The sequence below is a fragment of the Orcinus orca genome, chromosome 3 (assembly GCF_937001465.1).
Source record: "Orcinus orca chromosome 3, mOrcOrc1.1, whole genome shotgun sequence".
Classification (NCBI taxonomy): domain Eukaryota; kingdom Metazoa; phylum Chordata; class Mammalia; order Artiodactyla; family Delphinidae; genus Orcinus; species Orcinus orca.
The window spans coordinates 58,668,640-58,694,723 of record NC_064561.1 but is presented as its reverse complement, the minus strand read 5'-3'; the positions used below and the strand labels follow the sequence as shown (position 1 = coordinate 58,694,723).

General features: G+C 54.3%; 1 protein-coding gene across 4 annotated transcripts in view; it reads left to right on the top strand.

Annotated features, from left to right (window-relative positions):
- Nucleotides 1-746: 746 nt before the first annotated feature.
- Nucleotides 747-26,084, top strand: part of SYNPO (synaptopodin) — a 53,591-nt gene continuing 28,253 nt past the window's right edge. The window contains exons 1-2 of one of the 4 annotated variants that reach the window (XM_004280345.3): nt 747-826; nt 17,630-18,249. In XM_004280345.3, the coding sequence (XP_004280393.2) occupies nt 17,853-18,249 (397 nt within the window). In that variant the 5' untranslated portion in view covers nt 747-826; nt 17,630-17,852. The other 3 variants (XM_033406732.2, XR_007476396.1, XM_049707788.1) reach the window with 3 other exon arrangements.

The following is a 26,084-nucleotide window of genomic DNA, read 5'->3' as shown; positions in this document are numbered from 1 at the left end:
TAGTGGAAAAGGCAGGCGGGCACTCTCCCAGCCCACACCTCAGCCCTCCCTCTGGGGCCCTGGGGTCTCCCCCACCCCCTACACGAGATGGGGAAGTGTGGGATCCCTCCTGCTGGAAGAAGAGGCACTGCCCCTTGCTTCCAGCTCCTGATTTGCTGTGTGACTTCAGGCAAGTCCCTGCCCCTTTCTGGGCCTTGGACCCCTGTCTCTGAAATGAGGAGGGCAAAGATTTCCAAGCTCTCTGGGAACTCTGACACTCTGGGATCCTGCTGGGGGTTGAGGGGCCTGAGAAAGAGAATTGGGATAGGAGCTGGATTCCAGGGCCTTGCTCTTGAGTGGAAGGTGGAGGAGGTGGAAGGAGGGCAGTGGGAGAAAAGGAGCCCCAAGGCCTCCAGGTGGCTGTAAGAGGGGGCAAGGCGAGCCTGAGGTTTTGGAAACATTTATTTTTAAGTGTCCGGTGTCACCGGGGGCTTTTTCTTTGGGTTTTGAAATGCTCCAGAAGTCGGCACTCTACATGTGCGTGTTTGCGGAGCAGAATATGGGCTGTATTTATTCATCCTTTAGCCCGAGCCCTTAAAAATATAGACGGCTAATGTCTTCAGTATGTATGAAATATCCCATATGCTCGGAAACAAAAGGGGCTCTGTTATTAAAGTTTCATTTCCACACGCCCCCTCCCCTCCCTCCCGCCCGCCCCTGACACCCTGCCCTCCTCCCATCCCGCTCAGCCTGATCAAGACAGAGCAGGAGCCAGGAGGCAGGCGGGCAGGGCTGGAGCCCGGGCACAGCCGGTCCCTGCGAGAGTGGGCGCGGATTCCGGCTCCAGGTGAGGGGGAGTCCATGGAGGACGGGAGCAGGGTCTTCCAGGGGAGAGGGGCCTCCAGGGTCGCTGGGATGGCCAGTGGAGGAGTGGGGACCAAGGTGGCCCTTCTTGCGGGCGCCTGTGGGGCAGGGCCCCTGGCAGGGCCCGGCTGTCTGGGACGGAAATGCCCGCTCTGCTGCTAACGGAAACCACATGTGTCTCCCAGGCAGCGGGACAGAGACGCCGCCAGGCCTGGCGCTTGGGACTGGGGGGAGGAGAGATGCAGGCTGGCCCCCACTGTGTGCCCCGGGGCGGCTGCGGGGGTAGGGAGGGTGGGGGTCATTTGCATGTGTACCAGAGCGTGCGTGACTCTGAGTTCTGTGTGTGTGCATGTTGCATGGGTGGGTGGTCTGTGTGTCGGTGGGGGTGTGTGTGTGTAAGCGTGTCTGCTGATTGGTGGGGTGTCCCTGCTCGCAGGACCGAATGAGTCTCCCCCTTGGCCTCCTGTGGCCTGAGTCCTGGGCGGACTCCTACCTAACACCCAGAGCCTGGGAGCCCGCTGGCTGCCTCCTGGGAGGGTCCTCTGGGGTGAGGAGACACCCAGCCGAGCTGGTGGCAGTCCTTCTATGCTGAGACTACCCTGTAGCCACCGCCCTCCTTCCTTTTGCCTCCAGCCCAGTTCAGTCTCCTCACGCCTGCACAACCTCTACCCATTTCCCAGAGAGAAAGGCTGAGGCGTGGAGCAAGGGGCTGACAACAATCTCTTCTCCCACGTCCGCCGTCATCTTTTTTCAGAGTGCTCGCCTCCAGGAGCTTGGCATCTTCACTGTAGCCCTTGGAGGTGAGGAAACCAAGCCCAAGACAGGGAACAGCTTGCCCATGGCATGAGGGAGAGAGTATGGGGGCTGTCCGAACCCACAGGGGTCAGGGGATGACTGGGACAAGGGCTCCTTGGAAAAAGGCTGCACTCAGATTCTAGGGCAAATAGGGGCACCCCGCTCTGGGGGAGCTCTGTAACCTGAGTCCTGGGTCTTCTCTCCCTAAAGAGCCAGCCTTGCCGGGAGCTGGGCTCTGGGCCCTGGGGGTGGCCCTGGCACTGCCTTGCTCTGGAAGTTGGATGGGTCTCCTCCTGACTCCGGGTCTCAGTTTCCCCATCCCCACAAAGACAAGTGTGGAGCAAGATAGTATTTCCCAAAGCGTGGTGTGCACGGCGCCAGCGGCTGAGGAGATGATGCCACGGGGACTGCCAGTTTTCATTTTAACAAGGGTTGTGTGTTATTTTCACCCCCTCCATTAGGGGAAAATACATAAAAGCGCCTCAAACCAGGGAGCGGATTTAAGTAAAAATATAAACAACCCAAATGAATGAAGACTGAGTTCCGCTAGGAGATCCCTGGGGTCCTCTCCATTTTAGCAACAGGCCCGCTTTACGTTTCTACCATTTTAAATGCTCATGAGAGTGCTGGTTCCGGCTATCTGGGACCTAAAGATGTGATCTGCTGTGTAGATCATTTTTTGGCCTCCACAGATTAGCAGCCCTGTTATTCTGTGTCACCTTGGAGTGTGGTGTGGTGTGGTGTGGTGTGGTGTGGTGTGGTGTGGTGTGGTGTGGTGTGGTGTGGTGTGGTGTGGTGTGGGGTGTGTGTGTGTGTGTGTGTGTGTGTGTGTGTGTGTGTATGTTGTGTGGGAAGGGACTGGGAATGGAATGGGCAGAGCTGGGGAAAAGATTAGCCCATCCGAGGTTGAGACTAGGTGCCCAAGGTCAGAGGCAGGGAGCTGGGGAAAGAGATTGTTCCCTGCCTGACTGACATTTTCAAGCGCTTTGTCCGCCCTCAGCCTTGCACTGAATCGCCGGGATGGGTGGGTAGGCGAGGGCCCGCCCTAACTTCAGCCTTTCCTGTCATTCAGCCCTGGCTCCCTGGCCACTTGGCTGCGTTTTATGTGCCAACCCAGGACTGGCCCAGGAAAGGTGCCCCGGGAGGATGCAGGGCGTGTGGGAGGCCCCTGGGCGGAGGCCTCATCACTCCTGCAGGCTGGGCTGCTTGGGTCTGGCGCCATTGAGCATGTGCTCCTCATGCCCCTCACCCCCAGCCCACTGTGTGGCTCGCTGTTACTGTTACTCAGGACAATGTTTGTTTTTTCATGGATCTTCATTGGTAACTTGTCTCGTCACCAGCCCTCTAGGCCAGCACGGCATTTCCCTGCGGCAGGAAGTGCACCTTCCCAGACTGTCTGACTTGTCTCATCCTGCACTGGGAAGAGGGCATCCAGAGGGCTCGAGGATGGGGATGGCATCCTCGGTGGGGATGAATGCATGGCCCCTTCTTGGGGAGGCAGCAAGTGCCCACGAAGGAGCCCAGGGCAAGCTCCCTGACCTTTTGGGGTCTCAGTGTCCCTACCGCCCCCAGGAGACATTGTCCTCAGTGAGGCTAAAGTAATTTTCTAGTTCTGTCCTAAGATGAAGCAACACCCATCTACCTCTAGAGGGTTCTTGTTCCTCTAGAAGAGGGCCCTTCTAGGGAAGGAGCGGGGGACAAACCTTGGGAGTCTGGGGAAGGACTCCTTGAGCAGGGATGGGCCACATGGAGTCATCCGTACTCCTTGAGCCCAGGTTCCCTTGTGGGCTGGACTAGCTGTCTCGAACTCTGGGGAAGCAGCTGGCCGGGGTCAGGGGCAAAGTCCCTGCTTGCAGAACTTACCACATTCTAACTGGCTTTCAGTGGCCCTGGGAGCTACCAGCAGCTACACCCAAGGCCAAGGGCAAGTAGAGACGTGGGCAGCCTCATGGGCATCGTTACAGAGAGATCAACCTGGCCAGGGAGTGGGAGGCGGCACTGATTACTGGGGAGGACACGGACTTAAAGAGCAACCTCTTCCTAAGGAAACATTCTCATTTGGAAAGTGAAACTCTTCATACGACCACTGTCTGCTTAAACATGTCCCCCATGGCAGGCTCTGCCATGGGTTCCAACGAGGCAGAGGATTCCAGTTAAACTTGGCTCATCTACCCAAAGTGATGCCCCGGGGGCTCCACTTCCTTAGATTTCACCTTGATTTCTTTTTCCTGGGTTTGCTACACGCAGAGTGTGGAGTGGTGACAAAGCAGTCCACCTATAGGGTCACACCCAGATCTACTGACAATATTTTCAGGCAAAGGAAAGGTGAAGTTTGCTCTTGGGTTAGGAACAAAGAAAAAAGAGAGAGATCAGTTGGACCTGCGCTCTGCTCCGGCCGCAGCTGTGGGACCTTGCCAGGTCCCTGCATCTCTCTTAGCTTGACTTTCCTGATCTGTAAAATGAGTTGTCATGAAGAGTCAGGAGATGATGGTACAGAAGACCTGGCAGACACTGTAGCCGGCACTCGATAAATAGCAGCTCAAAGGTATCAGGCCTGAGGATAACTCTGCTGACTTAGGGAGGGTGTGTCATCGCCACTTCACAGAGGGGAGGGGCCTCAGAGCCACGTGCAGTGAGATGAGGGTAGAGCACCAACTCTTTCCCAGGCCTGGGTTCCGCTGGCTCTGTGCCTGCTGGCAGGTTCCTTCACTCTCTGAGTCTCAGTTTCCTCAGCTATAAAACTGGGCCAGGGATAGCACCTAGGGACCTCATCGGGCGGTTGTGGGGATTAAACGAGCCAACCTAAAACTCCTGGCATGTAGTGGGCTCTCAGGGAACACTACTCTAGCTGAGCGGGAACCTGGAGGACCAAAGCCAGGTCCTGGGCTGACCTCAGGGGCCAGGGCCTTCAAAATGCTTGCTTCAAATCATCCCACTCGTCCCCAGTTGGGGCCACAGCGTTTGGAGCAGGAAGGTCAGGCAATCAGAGGCTCTGCAGCCCTGGAGGGCATCTCCCCTCTGGACTGGTTTCAGGTCCTGCCACAAACACTACCAAAAACATCTCCTAGAGGGGTGCTCTGTCCCGGTCCCTGTCCCCAGGCAGAGGGTGGGCAGTAACAGTACACCTCACTATCACGGCCAGCAGGCGTGTGAGTTGGCTTCCTACCTGAAGGATCTTGAGAGAAAGGAGGAAACTGGGAAAACTGAGGCTCTAAGAGGGAAGGGGCCTGTGTGGGGTCCATGCGGAGGTGAGGCGGGGACTGGAGGGGTGCAGGCGAGAGGGTGGGAAACCTTGTGGGGAGAGGGAGGCGGGGAGGGCCCTGTACCGACCCAGCCAGGGCTTCCTTCTAACGCTGTTCCCTGGAAGCAGGAACCGGTTGAAGGCGAACCGGAAAAAGAGAAAGAAAGCAAACAGAATCAGAGAAAAGCCTAGAGCTCCAAGCGCTGGGGTTGTTTGGTCTGGCTGACCACCTCCTGGGCCACTCGCAGCTGCTCTGCAGACAGATTCCAGCAACCCTCGCCACACGCGCTCACACACACACACACATACACACACACAGTCCCACACAGACACACAGACACACACACACACACACACACACGTATGCACAGAGGCAGGGCGCAGGAGCTCCGAGCAGGAGGGCAGGTGCTGGGACGGAGGGCTTCCGCAGCCCCTTCCAGCTTGGGCGCCTCTCTTCCCACACAGCCACGGCACACAGCAGCCCAGCCCCTTGCTGCAATTATAGTAACACCTACCAGGCACTTACTGTCGAGCTCTAAGCCCTTTACTTGGATGAACTTGTTTAAGCCTCACAGCAACCCCACGAGGTGGGCACTGTAATCAGCCCCAGTCTGCAGATGGGAAAGCGGGCTTGGAGTGGCAGGGCCCAGAGCGTGGTGCCCCTCCCTGTCTCTGTGCCAGGCCCTGGGATCAGCCCCTTCACCCTGCCCCCACTCTCCACACCATGTGACCAGCAACATGATGCTGCCCTCTTCTCAGGCCCCAGGAAGGGGAGTCACAGAGAGTGGAGGGCACAGGGCTGGATGTCTTTGCATGTGCGGAGAGGAGAGACAGGGGGTCGGGGTCGGACAAACTCTCGCGTCACAAGTAGGCTCAGTGCCCTCCAGCCTCCTCTTCCAGCGTCTCTGCCATAGCTCCCTTCCATCACCTGCCCCAACCCCGAGACTCACCTCTATCCCCTAGACCTCACCATCCAGCATCTCTCACCCTCACGCTAGTTTATCCAGCCAGCCATTACCTCAACGAGCGTGTCCTGAGCTTCTTAATAATAGCATTGGATGCCTGTTGACAAAACATATTTCCCTTCCATTATTTTATTTCATTCTGCATGTGTGTGGTGGTGGTTATTATTTTCTTTTACCCTGTCTCCACCATTCACTGAGAATCCTTTCCAGTCGAGGGCCAAACTCACTAAAATGCATATCAGAGTCCTCCACTGGGCTCAAAATGCCAACTGTACATGTACAGGGTGTAGGAGATGTGGCTCAAAAGCAGCAGTGGTATAGTGATGTCTTGGTGAAGCATAAAGACAATATAATTCAGCAGAGATATCGCAGTTGAAAGGGGGGAAACGCTACTCTGATGTTAGGCTGCATTAATAAAGATAGAGTGCCCAGAATGAGGGAAGTCATGGCCTTGCCCTGGTCTACGCTGGTTTGATTTTCCTGGATTACTGTGGTCAGTTTAGTTCTGAGAATCTGACAGACTGGGTTGAGAGTAGAGGAGTGTGAACAGGAGAGAAGGGGTCGGAAAATTCTTCCCTATATGGAATAGTTGAAGCGACTGAGGTTTAGCTTGAGGAAGGGAATAGAAAATACTCAGAGGATGGGATTAAAATCAGTGGGGTAGAGTGGGGGGAGATTTCACCTCTCTAGAAAAGGGATGCGAAAGATGGAATGAATGAGCTGCCTCTGGGGAAAGTGAGGCCACTGACACCAGAGATGCACAAGGCTGGAGGCCTTAGTGAAAGGGGATTTGAGATTGAGATGGGGGCTTTTGTTCCCTTCCAGTCCCAACACCGAGCCGCTCTGAGTCGGTGTCTCCTCACTCCAGCTTTTCCCACAGGTTGTGCTGAAGGTGAGGGGTCCCCAGGGAGGCCTGAGCACATCCCACCCCCGGTCTCTCCATGCTGCACAGCCTCAACTCCCACGCCTGCCCCACGGCCCACCAGGACCAGGACACAAAGTCTTGGACAGGCTAATCCACATGGTTGGAGGAACCCTTGGGAAGCACCTTGTCCACCCCCTCCCTGTATGGTGGGGTGAATGGAGGCAAGTGAGGAGAAAGGGTTTGCCCGAAGTCAGTGGCTTGTACGAGGTGATCATAACTCCACCTTGAACCCAGACCTCCACCCCTGGGCTCCTGCCTCCGAGCCTGCCAGGTCATTAGTGGACCGACAGGGACCACTAGTGGACCGATTAGTGGACCCTAGTCAGGGAAGGTTCCCAGTCAGAATCAGTCCCACTCTTTTCCACACCCCATAGTGTCTCTCATTTGAGATCTGCTTGACATGCATTTATTGAGAACCTACTAGATGCCAGGCATTATGCTAGCACTTAGTGATGTGATAGTGGCTGCACTAGAGTAGGGGGTGAGCTTCTTCCCTCTGTCACCTTCAGAGCACTTCTCAGTTTTGAAATTACTTGGTTTATTTATTCATCTAATGGCTTACTCCCTGCCTTCCCTGTGCCACCCTGCCCTGCTCTCAACCCATCCAAGCCCCCACTGTACTCCCAGCTCCCAGAGCAGTCCGGGTTCATAGGATATGTTTATAAACTGCTTGCTGAATGAGTGAATGGGGAGCAAAACTGACGCGATGCCAGCCCTTGTGGAGCCAGGGTAACAACCAACACTTCCTGAGCCCGTCCATAGGCCTGGCACTGTGCCAAGTGTTTCTCCCACATCATCTCATTTAATTTTCACAACAGTGCCTAGAAGGTAGTGCTATCATTGGCCCCATTTTACAGATGAGGAAACTGAGGCTCAGAGAGGTTGAATAGCCTCTCACGGCTCTTGCCACCTCCCACCTTATATTATAACTATCCAAGCCCCTGTCTCATGCCCCTCTGACCACACTAGACTCCTGGAAGGCAGGAACCACTTCTGCTTTCCCTCTGTTCTCCCCTGTGTCCTGCAGAGCGCTGACCTTCCTTGGCACCTATAAACGTTTATTACATTCAGTTGGGTTGAATAAAGATTTGGGAAAGGAAAAGAGGACACGGTGAGGAAGAGAGGATGAGTAGAGAACACTAAGCAAGGGGCAGACAGCAGCATAACGCAGCGTCAGTGCTGGGAGCCAACTTCAAAGACCGTTTCACCCAGTGCCTCCCCCACCCACATTCAACTTTGGGACTCCCTCCAGAGCAGCCCGCCAAGGAGTTTCCCAGGCTCTGCTTGTTCACCACCAGTGATGGGGAGCTCAGCACCTATTGAGGCATGAGATGATCCAAGGATATCACTTAGCCCAGGGCCAGGTGGTTCCCTGACAGCTCGTCTTTCCTGAGTACTTTCTCTGTGCCAGGCACATTAGAGCCACAAGAGGTAGGTACTATTATTATCCTAGTTGGACAGATGAGAAAACCGGGGCATGGAGAGTTGTATAACTTGCCCAAGGTCTCACAGCTGGTAAGTGGGAGAATACAGAATACAATTTGAAGCCCAGGAGTGGGGCCCTAGAGAGCCTGCCCTCCTAACCTCTATGCCAGCGCTGTCCATTGAAATAAATGCAAACACACATGTAATGTTACATTTTCTAAAAGCCACACTAAAAAAGTAAAAAGAAACAGGTGAAAAAAAAAGGAACCTGAGAAATTTATCTTAATAATATCTTCACTTAAATCCAAAATAGTATCATTTTAACATGTAATAAATCTAAAAAAACTCATTAATGTGACACTTTACGTTCTTCTTTGGGTTCTAAGCCTTGGAAATCTGGTATGCATTGTAGCACATCTCAGTTTGAACTCAGCACCTTTCAAAAGCTTAGTGGCACATGTGGCTAGTGGCCACCATACTGGACCACACAGTTGTGTACTAGACTGCCTTTCAAGGTGCTTGCTATGCTATATCCTAGTGCATAGGAAGAATCCAATAAATGTCAGGCACCGTTATGATTATTTTTATCACTGGCTGTTGTTGGTGGTGGTCCAGGGAGAAGCTGGGCCGAGGCCCCAAGCCCTTGGCATAAGCACTGATGTTTCTGTTCTTAATCTGAGTCCTCCAAGCCAGCAGCCTGATGTCTCCCAGGCTAAGCCAAGCTCTGTGCACCCTTGGCCTCTGGGTTGGGAAGAGCCAGCCTAATTCTCTCTAGGAGGTGAGGGAGAGACCAGGCCGAGGTCTCTCCATCTCCCCAGCTGGCCAGCTGAGTACCACATGAAGTGAGGCCTCCTTGGGGTCTATAAGCCTGTGGCCCATCTGCTGTGGAGTGTGGGGTGGCCAGGTACACATCTGGAAGGAAAAGGACAAAGGCCCCTCCTTCTGTGGTCTCTGGAAGCAGCACCTCCTGCACGCCTTGGGCAGATTAGGTCTTTACACAGAACAAACAAACACACAAATCCCCACACATTGTTTTAATACTTCTTTTTTTCATGAAACCCCACGAGTTAAATGGAACAGAGATAAGGGGTTGGCATTGCCCCCTATCCCTCTGTGGTTCCTGGACGGTTGCTGAGCGCTTGCAAAGTGGTTCCCAAACCTGTCTGCACATTGGAATCACCTGGCAAATTTTGAAATATACCAATGCCTCAGAGGTTGATTGAATTGGCATAGGGTGCGGCGGCGGGGCTTTGGAATGTGTAAAAGATCTCGGGAGATCTATCAGGCACACAATTTTGGGAACTGCTGTGCTAACCCTTTGGGGCACAAGCTCATCTAGTCCTCACAGCAGCTAGGATGCTGGTGTGGTTATAGTTCCCACTTTACAGATGGAAAGATGGAGGCTCACAGAGGTAAAATAACGGGCCCAAGTTCAGACAGCCAGGAAACAGGCATGGTAGGGATTTACTAGCCATGGTCTTAGCCAGTGGTGTGCTGTTAAATGTTTAACGACTGGCTCTCTGGAGCCAAAACAAAGGCCCTGATTTGTAGCATCTGCCCATATCCATGGTGGAATGACTCCCACCATGGCTGATTTCAAGCTACCAAAGTGATGTCACTGAGCACAGAGCTGGGAAGTGGTTCACACAATTGGCTGTCGGGTCAGTACATTGGGCTCCAGCATGTGGCTGGGCCACGCGGCACGGTGAAGGGGGGGGATCCTTTTGAGTAGGAGGTAGATATTGTAGTAATTTGCTGAATTTTTAGTCATAGAACACTTTCTCAAATGAAAAATTTGAAAGCCCCCAATATTTCCAACAGATAAAAAGCAGTATGTTATCAGTAGAGGTTTATTTTATAAACTTAAATGATAAGATCTTGCTCTTGCTAAACTGGGTGAGCCCCAGGGCGGGGTGGAGACTTATGATAATGGGCAGTAGGTGGCGTGAACAGCAGCCTCCACTCAGAACCAGAAGCCATGTGGTCCAGGCCTACCTCTGACCTCACTGCCCGGGTGGCCTTGGGCCAGTCCCTGCCCCTCTGGGCCTCCATTTTTTTGTGTGTCCAGGAGGAGCCTGGACGGCACGTGGGACCCGCAGGGTGTGGTTTTCTAAGCTGGTGTTGGCCCTGCAGCACCCCTGCCTGACCCCAGCCAGCCTTGGCCCTGTATTTATAACCATGACTTCAGTCTCTCCAGTGCCACTGAAGCTAGTTCCCTGGACCACATATTTATAAACCCAGCAGGGCAGAAATAGATGTGACGTGCAGGGAACTTGGCTGATTTGGTGAGCAGACTGGATTTGGTGTGTCCATTTGGAATGGACTCAAGCTCCCAGCACCCTGGGTACCAGGACTCAGGCAATCCAGAGCCGGAAGGGCGCTTGGAGACTCCAAGCCCAGCCCTGTATTTGTGTGGTTGGGGGTCACTCAGGCCCAGGAGTGAAGGGACATGTCCAGGTGTGCAGAGGGCATGGCAGAGACAGGCCCAGAATAAAGAGTTTTTCTGCACTGTGCAAAATGGCCTCTCCCCGGACCCTGGGGAGACCGCCCCCTCCACGAGTGATCATATCAGGTGCCAGGTACCTGTCAGGTCCTGGTTTGGTTGTTTTTCTGCTCTGGGACCGTGGGCAGAGATTATCCTCCCTCGGCCTCTGTTTCTCCATCTGTTAAATGTGAATAGTAGTAGGTACCTGCCTTCTAAGGTTACTGTGGGGAATAAACAAGGTCATGCTTGATATCATATACCTGGACAGTGCCAGCACACAGTCACAGTCAGTGTTCGGTCAGTGGTGCCTTATATCCTCAGTCACCCCTTAACAAAAGTAACCTATAGGATATCATTATTATTATCCCCAAACTCATTGTATAGCATGTGTTTTGCATCGAGGAGACACTCTATCCATTTAATGAACTTGGAAAAGAACGCCCTCAAAGAAATAAAGCTAATATGTGAAATCACATTTTTATATACTGGACCATAAAAATGCTCAATCCTAGATGGTAGACAGGCTCGTAGTGGAACATGAAGGTTCTAAAGTGGTGAATGCTTGAATAATCAGAGTGTTAGCGTAAGACATCTCCCAGGGGCTTGCAGGGTTTGTGTTCCTGAGTTTGCCACCTAATGTTGATTTTACATATTTTTAATTGTATATGAGAATTTAATGTAATACTGAACCTGAAATACATACGCCATACAAAACAGAAGATAGCATCCTAGTAATACCACTGTTTTTCCTGTCCTAATGATACATGCACTCCCCAGTCCCCTTTCCTGCTTAATTATTTTTCCATTGCACTTATCACCCTCTGACATACTTTCTTATTTATTTATTGTCCGTCCACCCCAACTAACGTGTGAGCTTCACGTGGGCAGGGTTTCTTTCTCTTTTGTTCACTGTGTACTGCCAGGGCTTAAAATAGTGGATGGCACAGAGCAGGTGTTCAGTGAATATGTGTCAAAAGAAAGAATGAATGAATAAGTGAATGTGTGCGTCTCCATCCTACCAAGAAGGCAACTGGAATTCAGTGAGATGAGTGACTGGTCCAAAGTTACCAAGCTATCATGAGGCTGAACTGAGGCCTGGCTGACACTCATCTCTCCTGAGACCACCCAGTGTGTCCAGCTCAGGAGTTCTTCCCAGGCCCTCACAGCTACCTCTTCTCCAGGGATGGTTTCCTGACGCTTCCAGACTTCTCCCAGCTTCACATGACACTCGTCCAACACTGGTCCCTTAGGTCCCAGGAGTAGGACAGGAACAGTGGGGAGAAGGGAAGTGGGGAAGAAGGAAGAGCAGTCAGAGCAGGCTGGGCAGCCAGGGTGGTGATGGCCGGAGGCCAAGGCAAGAAGAAAGGAGGCCACGATCGGTCAGTCTGTCCTGCAGGTCTGGAGGGAGGGGTCAGTAATGTGGGGTCACATTTGCACATCCCTCTGGGACTGACTCTGCCCACTGGAAAATGCCAGGGGAGGGCAAGTCCAGGGAGGATTCAGGGATACCTTCAATCGTGGATACTGCCATCCCCACCAACCACTCTGCCCAAGGCCTTTTTTAGCTGGGGAAACTGAGGCCCATTGAAAGGAAGTGACTCTTCCAGAACACATAGCAAGATAGTTCCAAATGCCAGGCTTCCTCATTCTCACCAGTTCTGGAGGTTGGAGGGGGTTGAGACTCCCCCTTTGGAGCCATGGGGAAGAGACCCCCACCCACGTTAGCTCCCATCCCCCCTTGAGAGAAAAGCACTAAGGCAGGAACATACTCTCAGCTCAGACCCTTGAGGACAACAAAAGCTCTCTTCCTAGTGGCCAAGAGAACTCAGCTCTGGACAGTCCAGACACTACCCTCCACCCCACTCCTAATGCCAGGGTGCTGCCAGACAGGGGTGGGGTGGGTAGGGGCACCCTGAGCCATCTGGACCACTTCTGGGTTACCCCTTTCCCCAGAGTGACTCCAATCTTGTCCCTAGGCTATACAGTTAGTACCTCAGTTACTCCAAGTCCATTATTGCACTTGATAAATATTTACTTAGTGACTCCTACGTTCCAGGCAGTGTACCAAGCACTGCAGATAATCTTCCCCTCTCTCCCTTCCACCCTCCCATCCTCCCATCTTTCCATTCTTCCTCCTCATTCATTCATTTGTTCATTTAGTAACTACTTAAACTATTAAGGCAGTGCAGCCTGTGGATAAGAGGGATATCTGGAGCTGGACTATCTGGATCTGACCCCCGACTCAGCCACTCACTAGCTGTGTGAGCTTGGCAAGTCACATAAGTTCAATTTCCTTATCTGTAAAATGGGGATAATAATAGCATCTTCCTTATAGGGTTGTGATGAGGATAACATGAGTCAATGTACACTAAGTGTCTGGAATAACACCTGATGTAGTAAACACTTCATAAACTTCAGCCATCATCCTTGTCATTGTGATTATGTGCCTGGCACTGTGCCAAGTGCTGAGGAAATTGCTTCAAAATGCTCCTCTCACAGAGGCGTCTGCACGCCAGCCCTTGTTTCAGCCTCCACTTCCACCCCCAAAGTTGGGCCTTGCCGTGGCTCCCGCAGCCCTATAGGGCTACCCTCTACATGACCTCTCAAGCCAGCAGGAGAGAGTCCAGGCAGCTGAAGCCTGTCGCAATTTGGCCACCTTCTCTCCCAGCCTCACCTCCCTCTGCCCTGCCACACGTGCCCTAGCCTCAGCCTATCCAGGCCCTTGTGGTTCTCCAGATTCGTCCTCAGATGGTCCTTCCTTCTTGCCTCCACGGGGCCTTGATGGACGGAGTACCCTCCATTCATCAGACTGCCAAACGCTTCCTGCCAAAATCCTTCAAATTCAACTGAAACATCGTCCATCAACCCCAGGAAGCCCTCCTTCCTTCCCCTCAGTCGAGAATCATGAGATCTGCCTCTGAATCTGCATTTCCCTTTGTTTGCAACTTTTCTTTATTCCATGAGCAATGGGGAGCCACGGAGGGTTCCTGAGCAGCTGAGCAACACACTCAGAGGTACACTTTAGAAGAATGGACCAGATCCTGTAGAGGATGGAGACAGGGAGAGATTGCAGGTAGGCAGGCCAGGTATGGAGTCCTTCAGAGGAATAAGGGTTTCAGCTTCCTGGGCTGCTTATCCCCTCTCTGCCTACTCTAGTCTCCCCCTTACGAAATCAGATCCTGTGATTTCCCCAGCACTGACTCAGGAAGTCAGGGGGAAAGTCAAAACTAGGACCCCATGCCTGATGCTGCCATGTGTCTACTGAAGCCCTGATCCTCAGCATTCCTCACTCCCTTTATTTCCTCTGCAGCTGCAAAGCAGGCTGAGGGCACTGAAGACGATGAAGAATCAGGGCAGGCCAGACTGTGCTTCATGTTCACCTGGCCTGTGAGCCAAGCATCCCCAGAGCCCCATAGGTGAGCAGCACCCGGCCCTGCTCCCTCACCCCCTGCCAACTAAAGGAACGAGCCTGTATCTTTCAGTTAATCCCTCAACAACCCTGTGAAGTAGGCTCTGTGTTAATCTGTTTTACAGAAGGGGAAACTGAAGCTCACAAAGACAGAGAGACTTGCCCAGAGTCGGGCAGCCACTGAACAGAGGAGTCAGAATTCAAACCCAGATCTGATTCCAAAGCCAGTGCCCTTCCTCCACCACATAGGGACGTGAGGCTCCCAAGGCCACGTCCCCTGGGCCCACTCATGGCAGAAGCCAACCACTGAAGAAGCCTCTGGAGATCTCGGCAGACCCTCAGAGCTGCACGGACAGGGGCTGTAGAGATCTGATGCTCAGCTAGGCCTCTGGTCCTGGGGGCCCTGCTTGGACTCCTGGGAGGCGAGGGGAGGGAGGACAGGAGGCTGACCGCTCAGGAGGGAGCAGGGCTTGTGCAAGAGGCTGGAGGTAGGTGTCTTGACACCTGGGCTCTAATGCCAGGCCTGTGTCTGAACCTTCTGTACAACCTAAGCAATCCCTTCCCTGTTCTGGGCTCAGAGCTCCCCTCTCTGAGATGAACGCAGTGGGTTTGCTGGACTCTGTCAGCCCTATCAGCTGAGGGTGGATGGCCTGGAACCTTGGGCCTGTGGCCAGAGGAGGGCTGTGGATTTGGGGAAGCTGGTATTAGAGGACTCCCCCTCCCGTTTCTGTGGAGGCCGGAGCAGGCGCTCCCCTGCCCACGGTGGAGCCGTGCCCACACAGACAGGTGTGCTGCGTCTGAGCGCGCAAGCTCGGGGGCTGGGCGGGGTCCCTGGAGTCAAGTCTGCAGCCACTGAGAGTGCGGGTAAGAGCACAGGGCCCAGCAGTTCTACCACTCAGCCCCCCGTGACCCTGGATGCAGAATTTCTCTCTCCGTGCCTCAGTTTCCTCATCTGTAGACAGCACTCACGTGGCTGTCCTACAGGAGCGTTAGGTCAAAGCCTTGTCCAAGCACCAGCAGATGCTCAGTAAGGGGCAGCCGCCATTACTGTTCCGGGTCCTGACACCCCCGCCCCTTCCCCAGGCTCCGGAGCAGGGTGGGTGTTCCAGGGCTTGGGCCCACAATGGGGCCTGCCCAGACCCCCCAGCTGGGCTGGGAGCCTTCCCTCCTTGGGAGGGAGACTTGAATTGGAGCGCCCCTGCCAACTCCTCCCTCCCGGCTTGGCAGTGCGAAGACAACGCCGGCCAAAAATATTTGTGTGGGTGGCGGAAAGTTAACTTTTCCGCCTCTGTCTTCTTTCCTGGAAACCGTGGCCACCGTCAACTACAGCAAAACAGAAGCAGGCATAGAGTGAGGCGAGGCCCTGTGGGGCGTCCCAGGGAGCCCTGCCCCCCACACCCACTCCTGCCTCCTGCCATCTGGCTCCATGGTGGGGCGGGTGGCGGTGGTGATGGAGGGCTCCAAAGGCTTAGGATCATGGCATCCTGCAATGCCAGGGCTGGCTGGACCCTCCAGCATCATCTGGCTCAAGCCCACCATGGTGCCTTTGGGCAAACCGACTCGAGTACAGAAGGCCCCTGCCCAGGGTCAAACAGCCAGCTAGGACTCTTCAGAATTCTACCAGCCCTTCGTGAGATTCTAAGATTCTCTGAAACTCTAATGGCAGAAATCTGGCAGGAGCTGGCGAGTGAGAAGGAATCTGGAGACGAATGAGGCCCTGGAACCTCTCTTCCCTGTGTCCACCATCACGGTCAAGGTGCCAGAGATGGGTTCAGAGATCAGCCTTATCACTTGCTAGCTGTGTGACTCAGGCCAGAAGTCACTCGCCTCTCTGATCCTCAACTTCCCCACCTCTGAAATGGGATAATAACAGTACCTCCCTCATAGGAGCCTACTGGGGTGGGGGATGCCTGACCCTGCCTGGGGGCGGAGGCATGGCCTCCAGGTACCATAGCAGCAGAGGTCAGCCCAGGCCCTGAGGTCGCCAACATCCACAGTCTTTCACAATTCTCAGAATTCTCACTGCCCATGGGGCAGCCAGTAGGAGGTGGGGGGGATTCTTCTCTTTCTGTTTTATAACAGGATAAGTGACATTCAGAGAGTTCAGATCCTCCAGAGTTCACACAGCTAAGCAGTGGTGGAATCCAAGATCTGTTAACCAATATCTATAAACTTCAAGGTTTCCTCCCGAGTGCAATTGGTCACTGACCCTGACTTAAGCTCTACCTGCCCATCCTGGGGAATCTTGCCCACCTCTGCCTGGGGCCTCCACAAATGATTTTTAAATCTTTGTCTCCAACCTGGACCTCTCCCCTGCTCTTCAGGCCTCCCTGTGGAGCTGACCATGCTCAGCTCCCCCGGAAATCCCAAATCAAACTCATCTCCCTGCTCCCCTGAACACCTGCTCCTAACCATTTATTCCTGATCTCTATTAACGAAATCACACTGTCACCAGAGTGACGAACTGGGCTGCATCCTAGCCTCCTCCCTCTTCCTTCACACCCACTCTCCATCTGCCTCCCCGCCCAGCCAATTCTTCCGCCCAAGTTTCTCTCCCATCTATCCCCTCCGTGCATCCCTATAGAAAGACTCCATCCTCTCTCTCCTGGATTGCCATCATTTTTAACATTTCTAAATAATCATACTGTTATTATTATTGTCCCTGTTGTCATTCACAGCTCTCCCCACCAGATCTGAAGGCTTCACAAGCCAGAGTACCATGTCTTCTTTAGTCCCACTGTAGCCCCAGTACATTTTATAGTGTCTAAAATGTAAACAGGAGCTCAAAAGTTTTTGGTGGAATGAAAGAATAGTCAACATGTATTAAGTTATGTCTCAGAAACTGTCCTAAGTCCTCTGCATGCATTTTCTCACTTAGTCCTCATTGCAACACTATGATGGAAATATTACGGTTCCCATTTTACAGATGGGGAAGCTGAAGTTCACAAAGGTCATGGGACTTGTTGCCCACCACACAGGTGGCAGAGGTGGGATTCTAGCTCAAAGCCTGGGCATGTAAGCACATCACTGCGCCCCATCCCTTGGTGCACAGCCTCCTCAGGGGGTCCTGGCCCCAGTCTTGCACCCTCTGTGCCACCATTGCTGTGATTCCTTGTGGCATATGTACCTTTGGTGACACATGAGAGAATTTTTTCTAGGAGGTGCCCAGATAAATATTTTTAAATAACTAGGTATTTATTTAATGTGTATTAAGGGGGAAAACGACTTAGCACAACGTATTTGTGGTTTCTCTGCAATTATTGCTTAAGTCTAAAGTAATAGAAGTAAGTTATTTAAAGTTGATTTACGGAAAGATATTAAGCAAATAAAGTGTAAGTGGCATAAGGATATGGCAAAAATTGGGGCAAAAATTTGGGATGTCGAATGACTGAAGCTTGGGACTTTCCTATGGACACGTGAGGCCTGTACCCCCAAACACCAGTCAGTTCACTTCTCAGGGTTCCCCTAAAGTGGAGTCAGAGACTCAGCCTGGAACACGCAGAGAACCATCTCATGCACTGTTTCTTTTCTCCCTCTGCAGATAGATCATCTTGAAGGGGAGGCCTCACAGGCGAGAGACGGGTGAAGGAGGAGGGCTTGGGGGGCCACCACCCACCCAGTCCAGGAAGTCTAGCAGTTGAACCCCATTCCAGCTCTGTGAGAAGGCCCCGAGAAGAGCAGAGACCAGGGCTTACTCGGGAGCCTCGAGTCCTGGCCTCAGCCCAGGCGCCAGCTTCTCTGTGTCCCTGAGGAGAGGCAGCACCATGCTGGGCCCTCACCTCCCAACCCCACCCCTGGGGCCCAGCGAAGGCAAGTCCTCACCCTGCACATTTGGGCTTCCTGACGGGAGCTACAGGTGTCTGGCCTTGGAGGCCGAGGAGAGCGGCGGCGAGGAGGGCCTACAGGGAGAGGCGGGGCTCACAGACTTGGAGGAAAACGAAGTGGCCAGAAGGAGTGAGGACAATGCCTGCAGAGCCACCCAAGGGGCACCACAGCTTCCCAGACCCCGGGGCATCCAGTCACCCAGCTGCTCCAGGGAGGCACGAGGGGGTTCCCAGCATGACAACAGAGCCAGCCAGGACTGGGACACGGTGAAGGCCCAGCAGGTGATGACAGCCGGCCTCAGCCCCAGCCCTGGGCCCAGGGTTGCCCAGAAACCAGGTAAGCTCATGGCCCTTTTCCCCTGGACTGCCAGAGTCATGGGGGACCCCACAGGTGCTTAACACAGGCACTCCTGACCATATTTTCCCATGGTACACAAGAGACCATCAGAGTCCCACGGGCCTGCCCAGATTAACAGCTGTGGGGAGACAGGGGAGGCTGTGCCATACGTGTCGTTCCAGCTGTACCACATCTAAGTCCACTCTTTGCTCTGCCAAAGAGGGCACGTGAGAAGGCAGCGAGAGAAAGCCACGTTATCATGCTTGGTTAAAAAAAGCCCATCACACGCTCTTGTCTGCCCTTTTTTTTTTTTTTTTTTTTTTTTTTTTGCGGTTCGCGGGCCTCTCACTGTTGTGGCTTCTCCCGTTGCGGAGCACAGGCTTCGGGCGCGCAGGCTCAGCGGCCATGGCTCACGGGCCCAGCCGCTCCGCGGCATGCAGGATCCTCCCGGACCGGGGCACGAACCCGTGTCCCCTGCATCGGCAGGTGGACTCTCAACCACTGCGCCACCAGGGAAGCCCCTTGTCTGCCCTTTGATCATTCGTGGTAACAAATGACCTTAGAGTCTGAGCGACTGACGGGGCAGGACCACCTTGCTGAACACACTAAGCGCCAACTACTTGCAGGTGCTGGGGATACAGCACGGGGCGAAACAGATGTGGTCCCTGCCCTCACGGTGCTTTGGAGGTAGAGACTGAGCCTTTGATCTAAACCAACCTCCTAATTTTACAGGTGGGAAAACTGAGGCCCAGAGTGAGGAAGAGACTGCTCCAGGTCACTCGGCCTGTCGGTGGCTGAGCCGAGCCCACATTCCTCATCCAGGCCTTGGTTTCCCATCTGTTAGAGGCGACAGAGGCACGTCACCTGGGCTGCAGTGATGACTCAGTGACATTGTGTAGGGGAGAGCTCGGTGTGCATGGCACAGGAGGAAGGAAGGAAGGGAGGAAGATCAATTTCCCACAGGCGGCAAGAGTCGGCAGAGCAGGGCGGGACAGGGAAACCCACACTGAATCACCTCCACCGCTGGGTCCATGGCAACACTGAAGTGGGTCCAGATGGGGAGGACATGAGCCGGGCCATGCTCGCTCAGGCGGGAGCCGCTGCCAGCAGATCCTGGGGGTGCAGGGCGTGCGGGGGACACAGGCCTGGGAGGGCTTGTGCGTCAGGAAACTGAAGGAGCACTTCATATCTGTGCAGGCGTCGCCGACACCCAGCCTGGCGTCTCACCAGCCTCCCACCCACTCCCTTTTCCGAAATAATTCTCTCCAGGCTCTGACCACACCCCACGGGCACCATTCCCCATCCCCGTGGCCCCCAGGCTTGGGTCACACAGGGAACCAGGCAGGAACAAGGAGGGGCCTTCAATGCATTTGGGGTAGGTAGGAGGAGGATCCCAGGGGGATCCAGCAGCCTTGAACTTGGAGACAGGCCTCCACACCAGAGTCGACACAAATCCAGGTCCCCTAGAGCTGGAAGCCTCAGGACCTGCTCCCTTCCCTCTCACAGACCATGGCTGGGGGTCAGGAGACATGGGTGCTGCTTCTGGACCTGATGCAACTAGCCAAGGCCCCAAAAATCCCTTCCCAGTTTCTTCATCTGTGAAAATAAAATAAAAATAGGAGCCCTATCTACCTCATAGAGCTATCGGGAGGTTGCAGGGTAATCTAGATAAGCATGTAAGGGATGTTGATAACAACTACAATGATCATCGTCAACGCAACAATACAAGAGCTATTATTTGTTGAGCCCTCATGTGCCAAGTCCACTGTGCTAACAGCTCTGCACAGATCACTTCATTTAATCACATAACAATTCCCGTAAGGGACATACTCTTACTATCTCCATTATACAGAAGAGAAGACTGAGGCTCAGAGAATATAAGTGACTTGTCCAAGACTCATGGCTAGCAAGCTGCAAAGCCATGATTCAATCACAGTGTTTTGAATGTAGGGCTTTGCTCTTGGCTACCACTGTGCTCTGGATCTACACGGGCGAGAGTTGTCTGCTGACACCCTTGAGGGGAAGAGACCATATGTGGAGAAACTACCAGTACCGACTCCTGTTGGCTTCTCACACAGAGCTGGCCCATTTCATGGTATCTCATTCTTGTTGATCTTTCAAGGCAGCTCTTATTCTCCCCATTGTACAGGTGAGGCAACTGAGGCTCAGAGACTTACGTCCCTTGCCCAAGGTCACAGTCAGCGCTGGAGCTGAGACTATGGTCTTGTTCTTCTTGCTCACAGTCTGGTTCATGCCTCTCTTTAACAACTAGCCAGATGGTTATCTAGTTCTGTCCTGAACATTTCTAGGGACAGAAGAGGTAGGAGTAACCTCAGGAGGATGGAGTGGGCAGGGGAGACTTCTCAGAAGTGGAGGCAGAAAGGAAGCTGGGTCTTGGGAGAGAGTAGAAACCCGGGTGGTCTTGGGTCAGAGCCTACACTGGCCTTTCTGCTCCCTTGAGAAAGGGAGTGGCCAGAGTCCCTTCTCTCTATGCGGAGATCTGGAGGGAAGGGGCCTGTGGCTGCCAGGTTAATAGCGGATTAGGGCGTCCTTTTAAAACTTCCTCCCGTTACTGCCAAAGGATTATAAGCATCTTCAGACAGTTACACCCATCCTTCCGCAATTATACCTGCCTCTCTTGAGTGCTCCCTGACAGTTTTAACTATGGGTCACGGCATCTTCTGCCTTGGGTATCCACCACTTGGGGTGGGTGGGTTTCAGTGACATTTTGCTCAGGCCAGAGTACAAGCTGAGCAGAACAGAAGGGGGTCCTTGGCAGGCTGGAGGGTCAGGGGATGCAAAGAGATGAGGTGGGCAGCAGCCTGCAGCTCAAGTTTCCTGCCATCAGCTGCTGCCAACTTGAGAGAAGATACGTGGGAAGGAAAGTGTCCCATAGGGCTCCTCATCAGCGCTGGTTAGTCCATAGCTCACCAAGAGAGACCCACGCTGTACTTCCCACAGAGTCTCAGCTGGTCGTAACTGGCAGGGCTTATTGAGATTATTCTATAGATAATCTTGTGGAGATTCCTAAGTCCAGAGATGGCAAGTGAATTGTCCAAGGTCACACAGTAAGCTGGTGGCAAAGCTATAGCTGGAACCCAGAGTTTCTGCCCCTCAATTCAGCTGCCAGGCCCTGTGTTAAATGCTTTGCATGGGTTCTTTCTTTTCATCCTCTAAACAACCCTCTGAAGTTCATCATTTTCTTATCTGTTTGACAGATGAAGAAACTAAGGCATAACAAGTTAAGGTGACTTGTCAAAGTATCAGGCCAGCGGGTGGAGGAGCTGAGATGTGAACCCTGGGAGGTCTGGCCCATGCTTTCAACCACCCTCTGTGCTGCCTTGTCTCCATGGATACAAGGCAGCAGGCTGTGTTCTTCCACCCACCTGGGGCTGGGGAAAGGTTGTTCAGACTCTGAGGGATGGTGGACAAGCCATACCCCTTCCTCCTTGGAGACACTCAGGGAGACCTGGGACCCACTGCCAATCCAGCCCCTCCTCTGCCCCTGGCTTTGGGATTCCCACCTTCCCTCCTCTCCAGGCCATTGTTCTGGAGGTCCAGGTTATCTGGAGAATGTGGAGACCTTTCCAACTCTACTGGATACTGCTCCAAGCATTTGGGGTGGAGATGGGGGTGTGGATCTGGGTTGTCAGAGGAGCCCTGCCCCTGGCCATGTCTATCTTGCTGAGGCAGAGGAGTCAGCACCCACGATGAGAGCTGATCCCTGGGCCAAGGACAAGGTCCCTGCTCCTCAGGCCCGTGGAAAAGAGGGCAGACAGAAAGGCAAGGTGCTGCCCACTCTCCCTCCCCCCACCTCCCGACCACAGTGACTCTAATAGGGGTGATGGTATAGGAGCAGGGCTCACAGGTTCTCATAGACCTCACACATGTACCCACACATACTCGCTCACACTCCCTACAAACACACGTGTATGCACAATGATATCTACACACCATGTTCTTATGCAAATGCTCATGTGTATATATTCACAACTGCACACACATGCACACACATGCATGCTCTCAGACACCAACACACCCATGCATGGGGTAGACATTGGCACACACCCTCCCACAGATGCCCCCCTCATCCATGCATGCTTAACTTTCACATGTGGACACATGTGTCAGATTTGCATACATAGCAGTCCCACCTGAAAACATACAAGCACACATATTCCCTCCCTTAGATACAGGTTAAAAGCATGTTCCTTTCTCCATTTTCTTCTGCTCACACACCTACACTGTGCAATCTCTCTTGCATGCACACACTCTCTCCTACAGGCATATCCACTCTGCACACCCACTGTCACATACCCACATACAGACCGAACCACTTTCTGTCCTTCCTTTCCCCCATCTCTTTCACTTTCATACCCACCCACACAGTAATCCTAGCCTCCCTCCCTCTCTCTCTCTCTTTCTCTCTCCCACACAGTTTGTTTCCTGGTTTCTCACAGGCTGGGCTATAGCACGTGCACTCACAGAGCAGGCAATACCCTGCCTGATGCCAATCCCCAGGACCCCTTCAGTGCCCACCTCCACCCCCCCACTGTCACCTGGGGCAGCCACCGGGTCAGAGGGATTCTCTGAAGCCATGAAGCCAAGCAGAGGGTCAGCAGCCAGGGAGGGTTTGTCCCTTCTGTCACCTGACCCCATGCACTCTAAGTCCACCCACTGGGGACAGGGGACGTCTCAAAACCAGGCCACTTACACCTCTGCCTTTCACAGAACCTTGGGTGAGTGGGCTTACATCAGCACATTTCTAACTTCCTCTAGCAGAAATCTAAACATAGAACCTTGATATAAAGGACACAAAAGTGGAACCACCCTGGTTAAAGGGGTGGGGTACTTGGAACCCAGGGAAACTTCGGTGAAAACCCAGGACAGCGTTTTTCCACGTGCTTTGTTGGGGGCGTGAAAGGTGCTTCTTATCAGCCCAGTTTCCAAGCCCATTGCTAGCCCCTCCACCACTGGGAGGGGGCACGTGATTGTGGAAATCTTGACTTTTCACAGCATCCCCACTAGATTCTGATGCACAATGACCCTTGCCATGGGGCTCTGAACGTCACTGCCCTTGTTGCTGCTGGCCCACTAGTTAAGACAGTGGATGGCCCCAGACTGCCTGGGAGGTGACAACCTTCCTCAACCTCTATTTGCCAAGGCCTACTTAGGCAGTCCTACCTGCCTAAGTCCTAGACAGTTATTCTAGTTACTGGGGCTGAGAAGGGAGAGGACAGGCCTAAGAGGGTACTGCATCTGGGTCTGAAAGGAAATGGGCTGGGGAGATGGGAGGTGGTGTCAGTTATGGGGACTCACAAAGACAGACTTAAAATGGGGTTAGTGGGAAGGATAGAGAAAAGAGGGGGGCATGAAATAGATGGGAGAGACATGAAGAAACTGAGTGAAATAGAAAGCAGAAGGATTCAGGGACCCATCGAGAGACACAAAAATTGAGGAGGAAACAGAGAGACAGACAATCAGGCAGCAGAGAGTGAGGCCAGGGAGAGGAAAGAGGCAGAGAGACGGGACCCGAGGGGAGATGGGAGGCCTAGCCCGTGGAGGAGGGAGTCGCACCTCCGAGGGCTGGGCGGGGCGGGCGGGAAGGGCGGCGCTAGGGCCCCGGGGAGCGAGCGGCAGGAGCGTGGCTCGCCAGCCCGCCCAGCCCTCCCGGCTCCCGGTCCCGGAGCAGCCTGCTAGGCGGTGGAGTGGGCTGTGGCGGAGGTTAGGAGGGGGCGCCAGGCGCGGGGGGGGGGGTCGGTGGGGGTCTCGATCGGGGCGGGGCGCGCTGACGGACGTGGCCAGGTGCGCGGAGGTGGTGGCGCCGGTGAGCTCGGGGACCGCGCGCGGAGGCTGGAGGTGAGTGAGGGGCGCCGGCCGGGCAGGGGTGCCGGTGCCGAGCGAGCCTCGCCCCTTCCCACCTGTGCCGGTCTAGGCGCCGCCCATGTGGAGGTGGCACGTCTGGGCTCCAGTCCCCACACGCAGGGTGACCTTGGCTGAGTCGCTGCTACACTCTGGGCCTCAGTTTCCCCACCTGTACGGTGGGGTGGAGGCGGGGACCTGGGGAAATCTCGAAGCTCCGCGGCAGCTCAGCAGCACGCCCCGAAGCCGGGCTGCGTGGGAGCTCCAGCCCTCGAGCCCCAGCCCGCAAGCAGATCGCGGCCGGGTCAGCCGCGGGCTGGCGGGCGGGCGACAGCCCTCCGGAGGTCTGCGCCCCCCGGCCCGCTCTGGGGAAGGGCGAAACGGCTTGACTCCGGGAAGTGGCGGGTTGGGTTCTGCCGGGGGTTGACCAACATGGGCGCCTGTGGGGCAGCGGGAACGGCGTGTGCTGGGCCCGGGCCCTCACCCCTTACCGCGGGCGGGGCGCCCGGGTCCGGCTGTGCGGGCGAGGCACGCAGGACTCGGAACACGCAGACCGCGGGGAACACCGGCGCGAGCCCCACCTGGGGAAATCGAGGCCTTTCCTGAGTGCCTGTGGGGGAGAGGGGGACCTGTCCTAAGGACTCTACACCGCATTCTCACAGTTTGCCCAGTCTGCCAAGGTGAGCGCGGAGGCCCTAGAGGTGAAGGGCGGGGCTCCTATCTAACCACTACACCGTGGAATCAGGGGGCTCCAACCAGAGCCCGGACAGGACCTTTCTGAGAACTCGGGAGAAAAGGTCTCCCTCCTCCCCACTCCACCCCAAGTTATAGGCTAACTCTGGATGGGGATAGGACCTCCCGTGTTCCATGCCTGGGTTGTTCACAGGGACAAGAGCCAGTGGGGAAGCAGCACGCGCCCCAGTCCCCGTCCTACGCTGAGTGGCAGGTGGCACTGGAGTAAACCACCTTGCTCTGTGATCTTGGGGCAAGCCTCCTGCCCTCTCTGGCTCCCAGTGAGAGGGTGGGCGGGTGGCCCCTGAGGGGCTAACTGCGTTGGAGACAGCAGCACTGGTAGTGGCTGTAGTGGCAGTCGGAGGTTGTCCCAGCCCTGTCATGTTGCACGATTAGGATGAGATAGGATGCTGCTCAGAGGGACCAGGGTATGCTGGGGTAGGGGGCTGGGAGCCTTGCTGGTGCCAGCCTGACTGTCACCACCCCCGGGCCTGGCCCCCACCCTGTGTTGGGGGACAGCACCACAAACAAACTGATGTCCTCCTCCCAGTGCTTTGCTGTGTTATCTCAGGCAGTGGAATGGGACCTCAAGGGAGGTGAAAATACTTTGTTTGCTTGGGAGGTGGGGGAACACCTGCCTCCGTCTCCCTGTGGGATCTTGGGTTGGTTCCTCTTCCTCTCTCTCCTATCTGTACAACGAGGGGAACGGACTAGGATCATTCTGGTTTGATATTCAGAGAACTTCCCAAAAGCAAACTGTTTGCTGCTATGCTACCTTGGCTCCCCATCGCCACTTTGCAGGCCTTGAAACGGCTCCCCCCACTCCCCGCCCCCAGACTAGTACCTAAATTAAACTGTGGTTGGAATCAGCATTTACATTATTAAAATAAGGCCTTTTAACTCCTTCCCTCCCTTGTTATCTGTTGCCTTTCCTCTAAGGTAAGAAAAATAATAATAAAGCAAAAAGAAAAAAATCCTGTGGCATTCGGGGCCTGGTTCCCAACTGATCCCTAGCCTCTGCAGTCAGCACTTTATCTAATCTCCCCATTTTAGAGTTGGGGAGACTGAGGCCGGGGAGGGAAAGAGATTCGCTCAGGGTGGTTCTGTGAGGAGAAGGCAGCAGAGCCCCCTTTCCTTGGGACAGAGCAGCTCCTTGACAAGCAGGAGGGGCCAGTGTGGCAGAGGAGCACCTGGAGAGATGGGAGAAGCACAGGAGGAACCTTTTCTCCATCTCCTCTCTA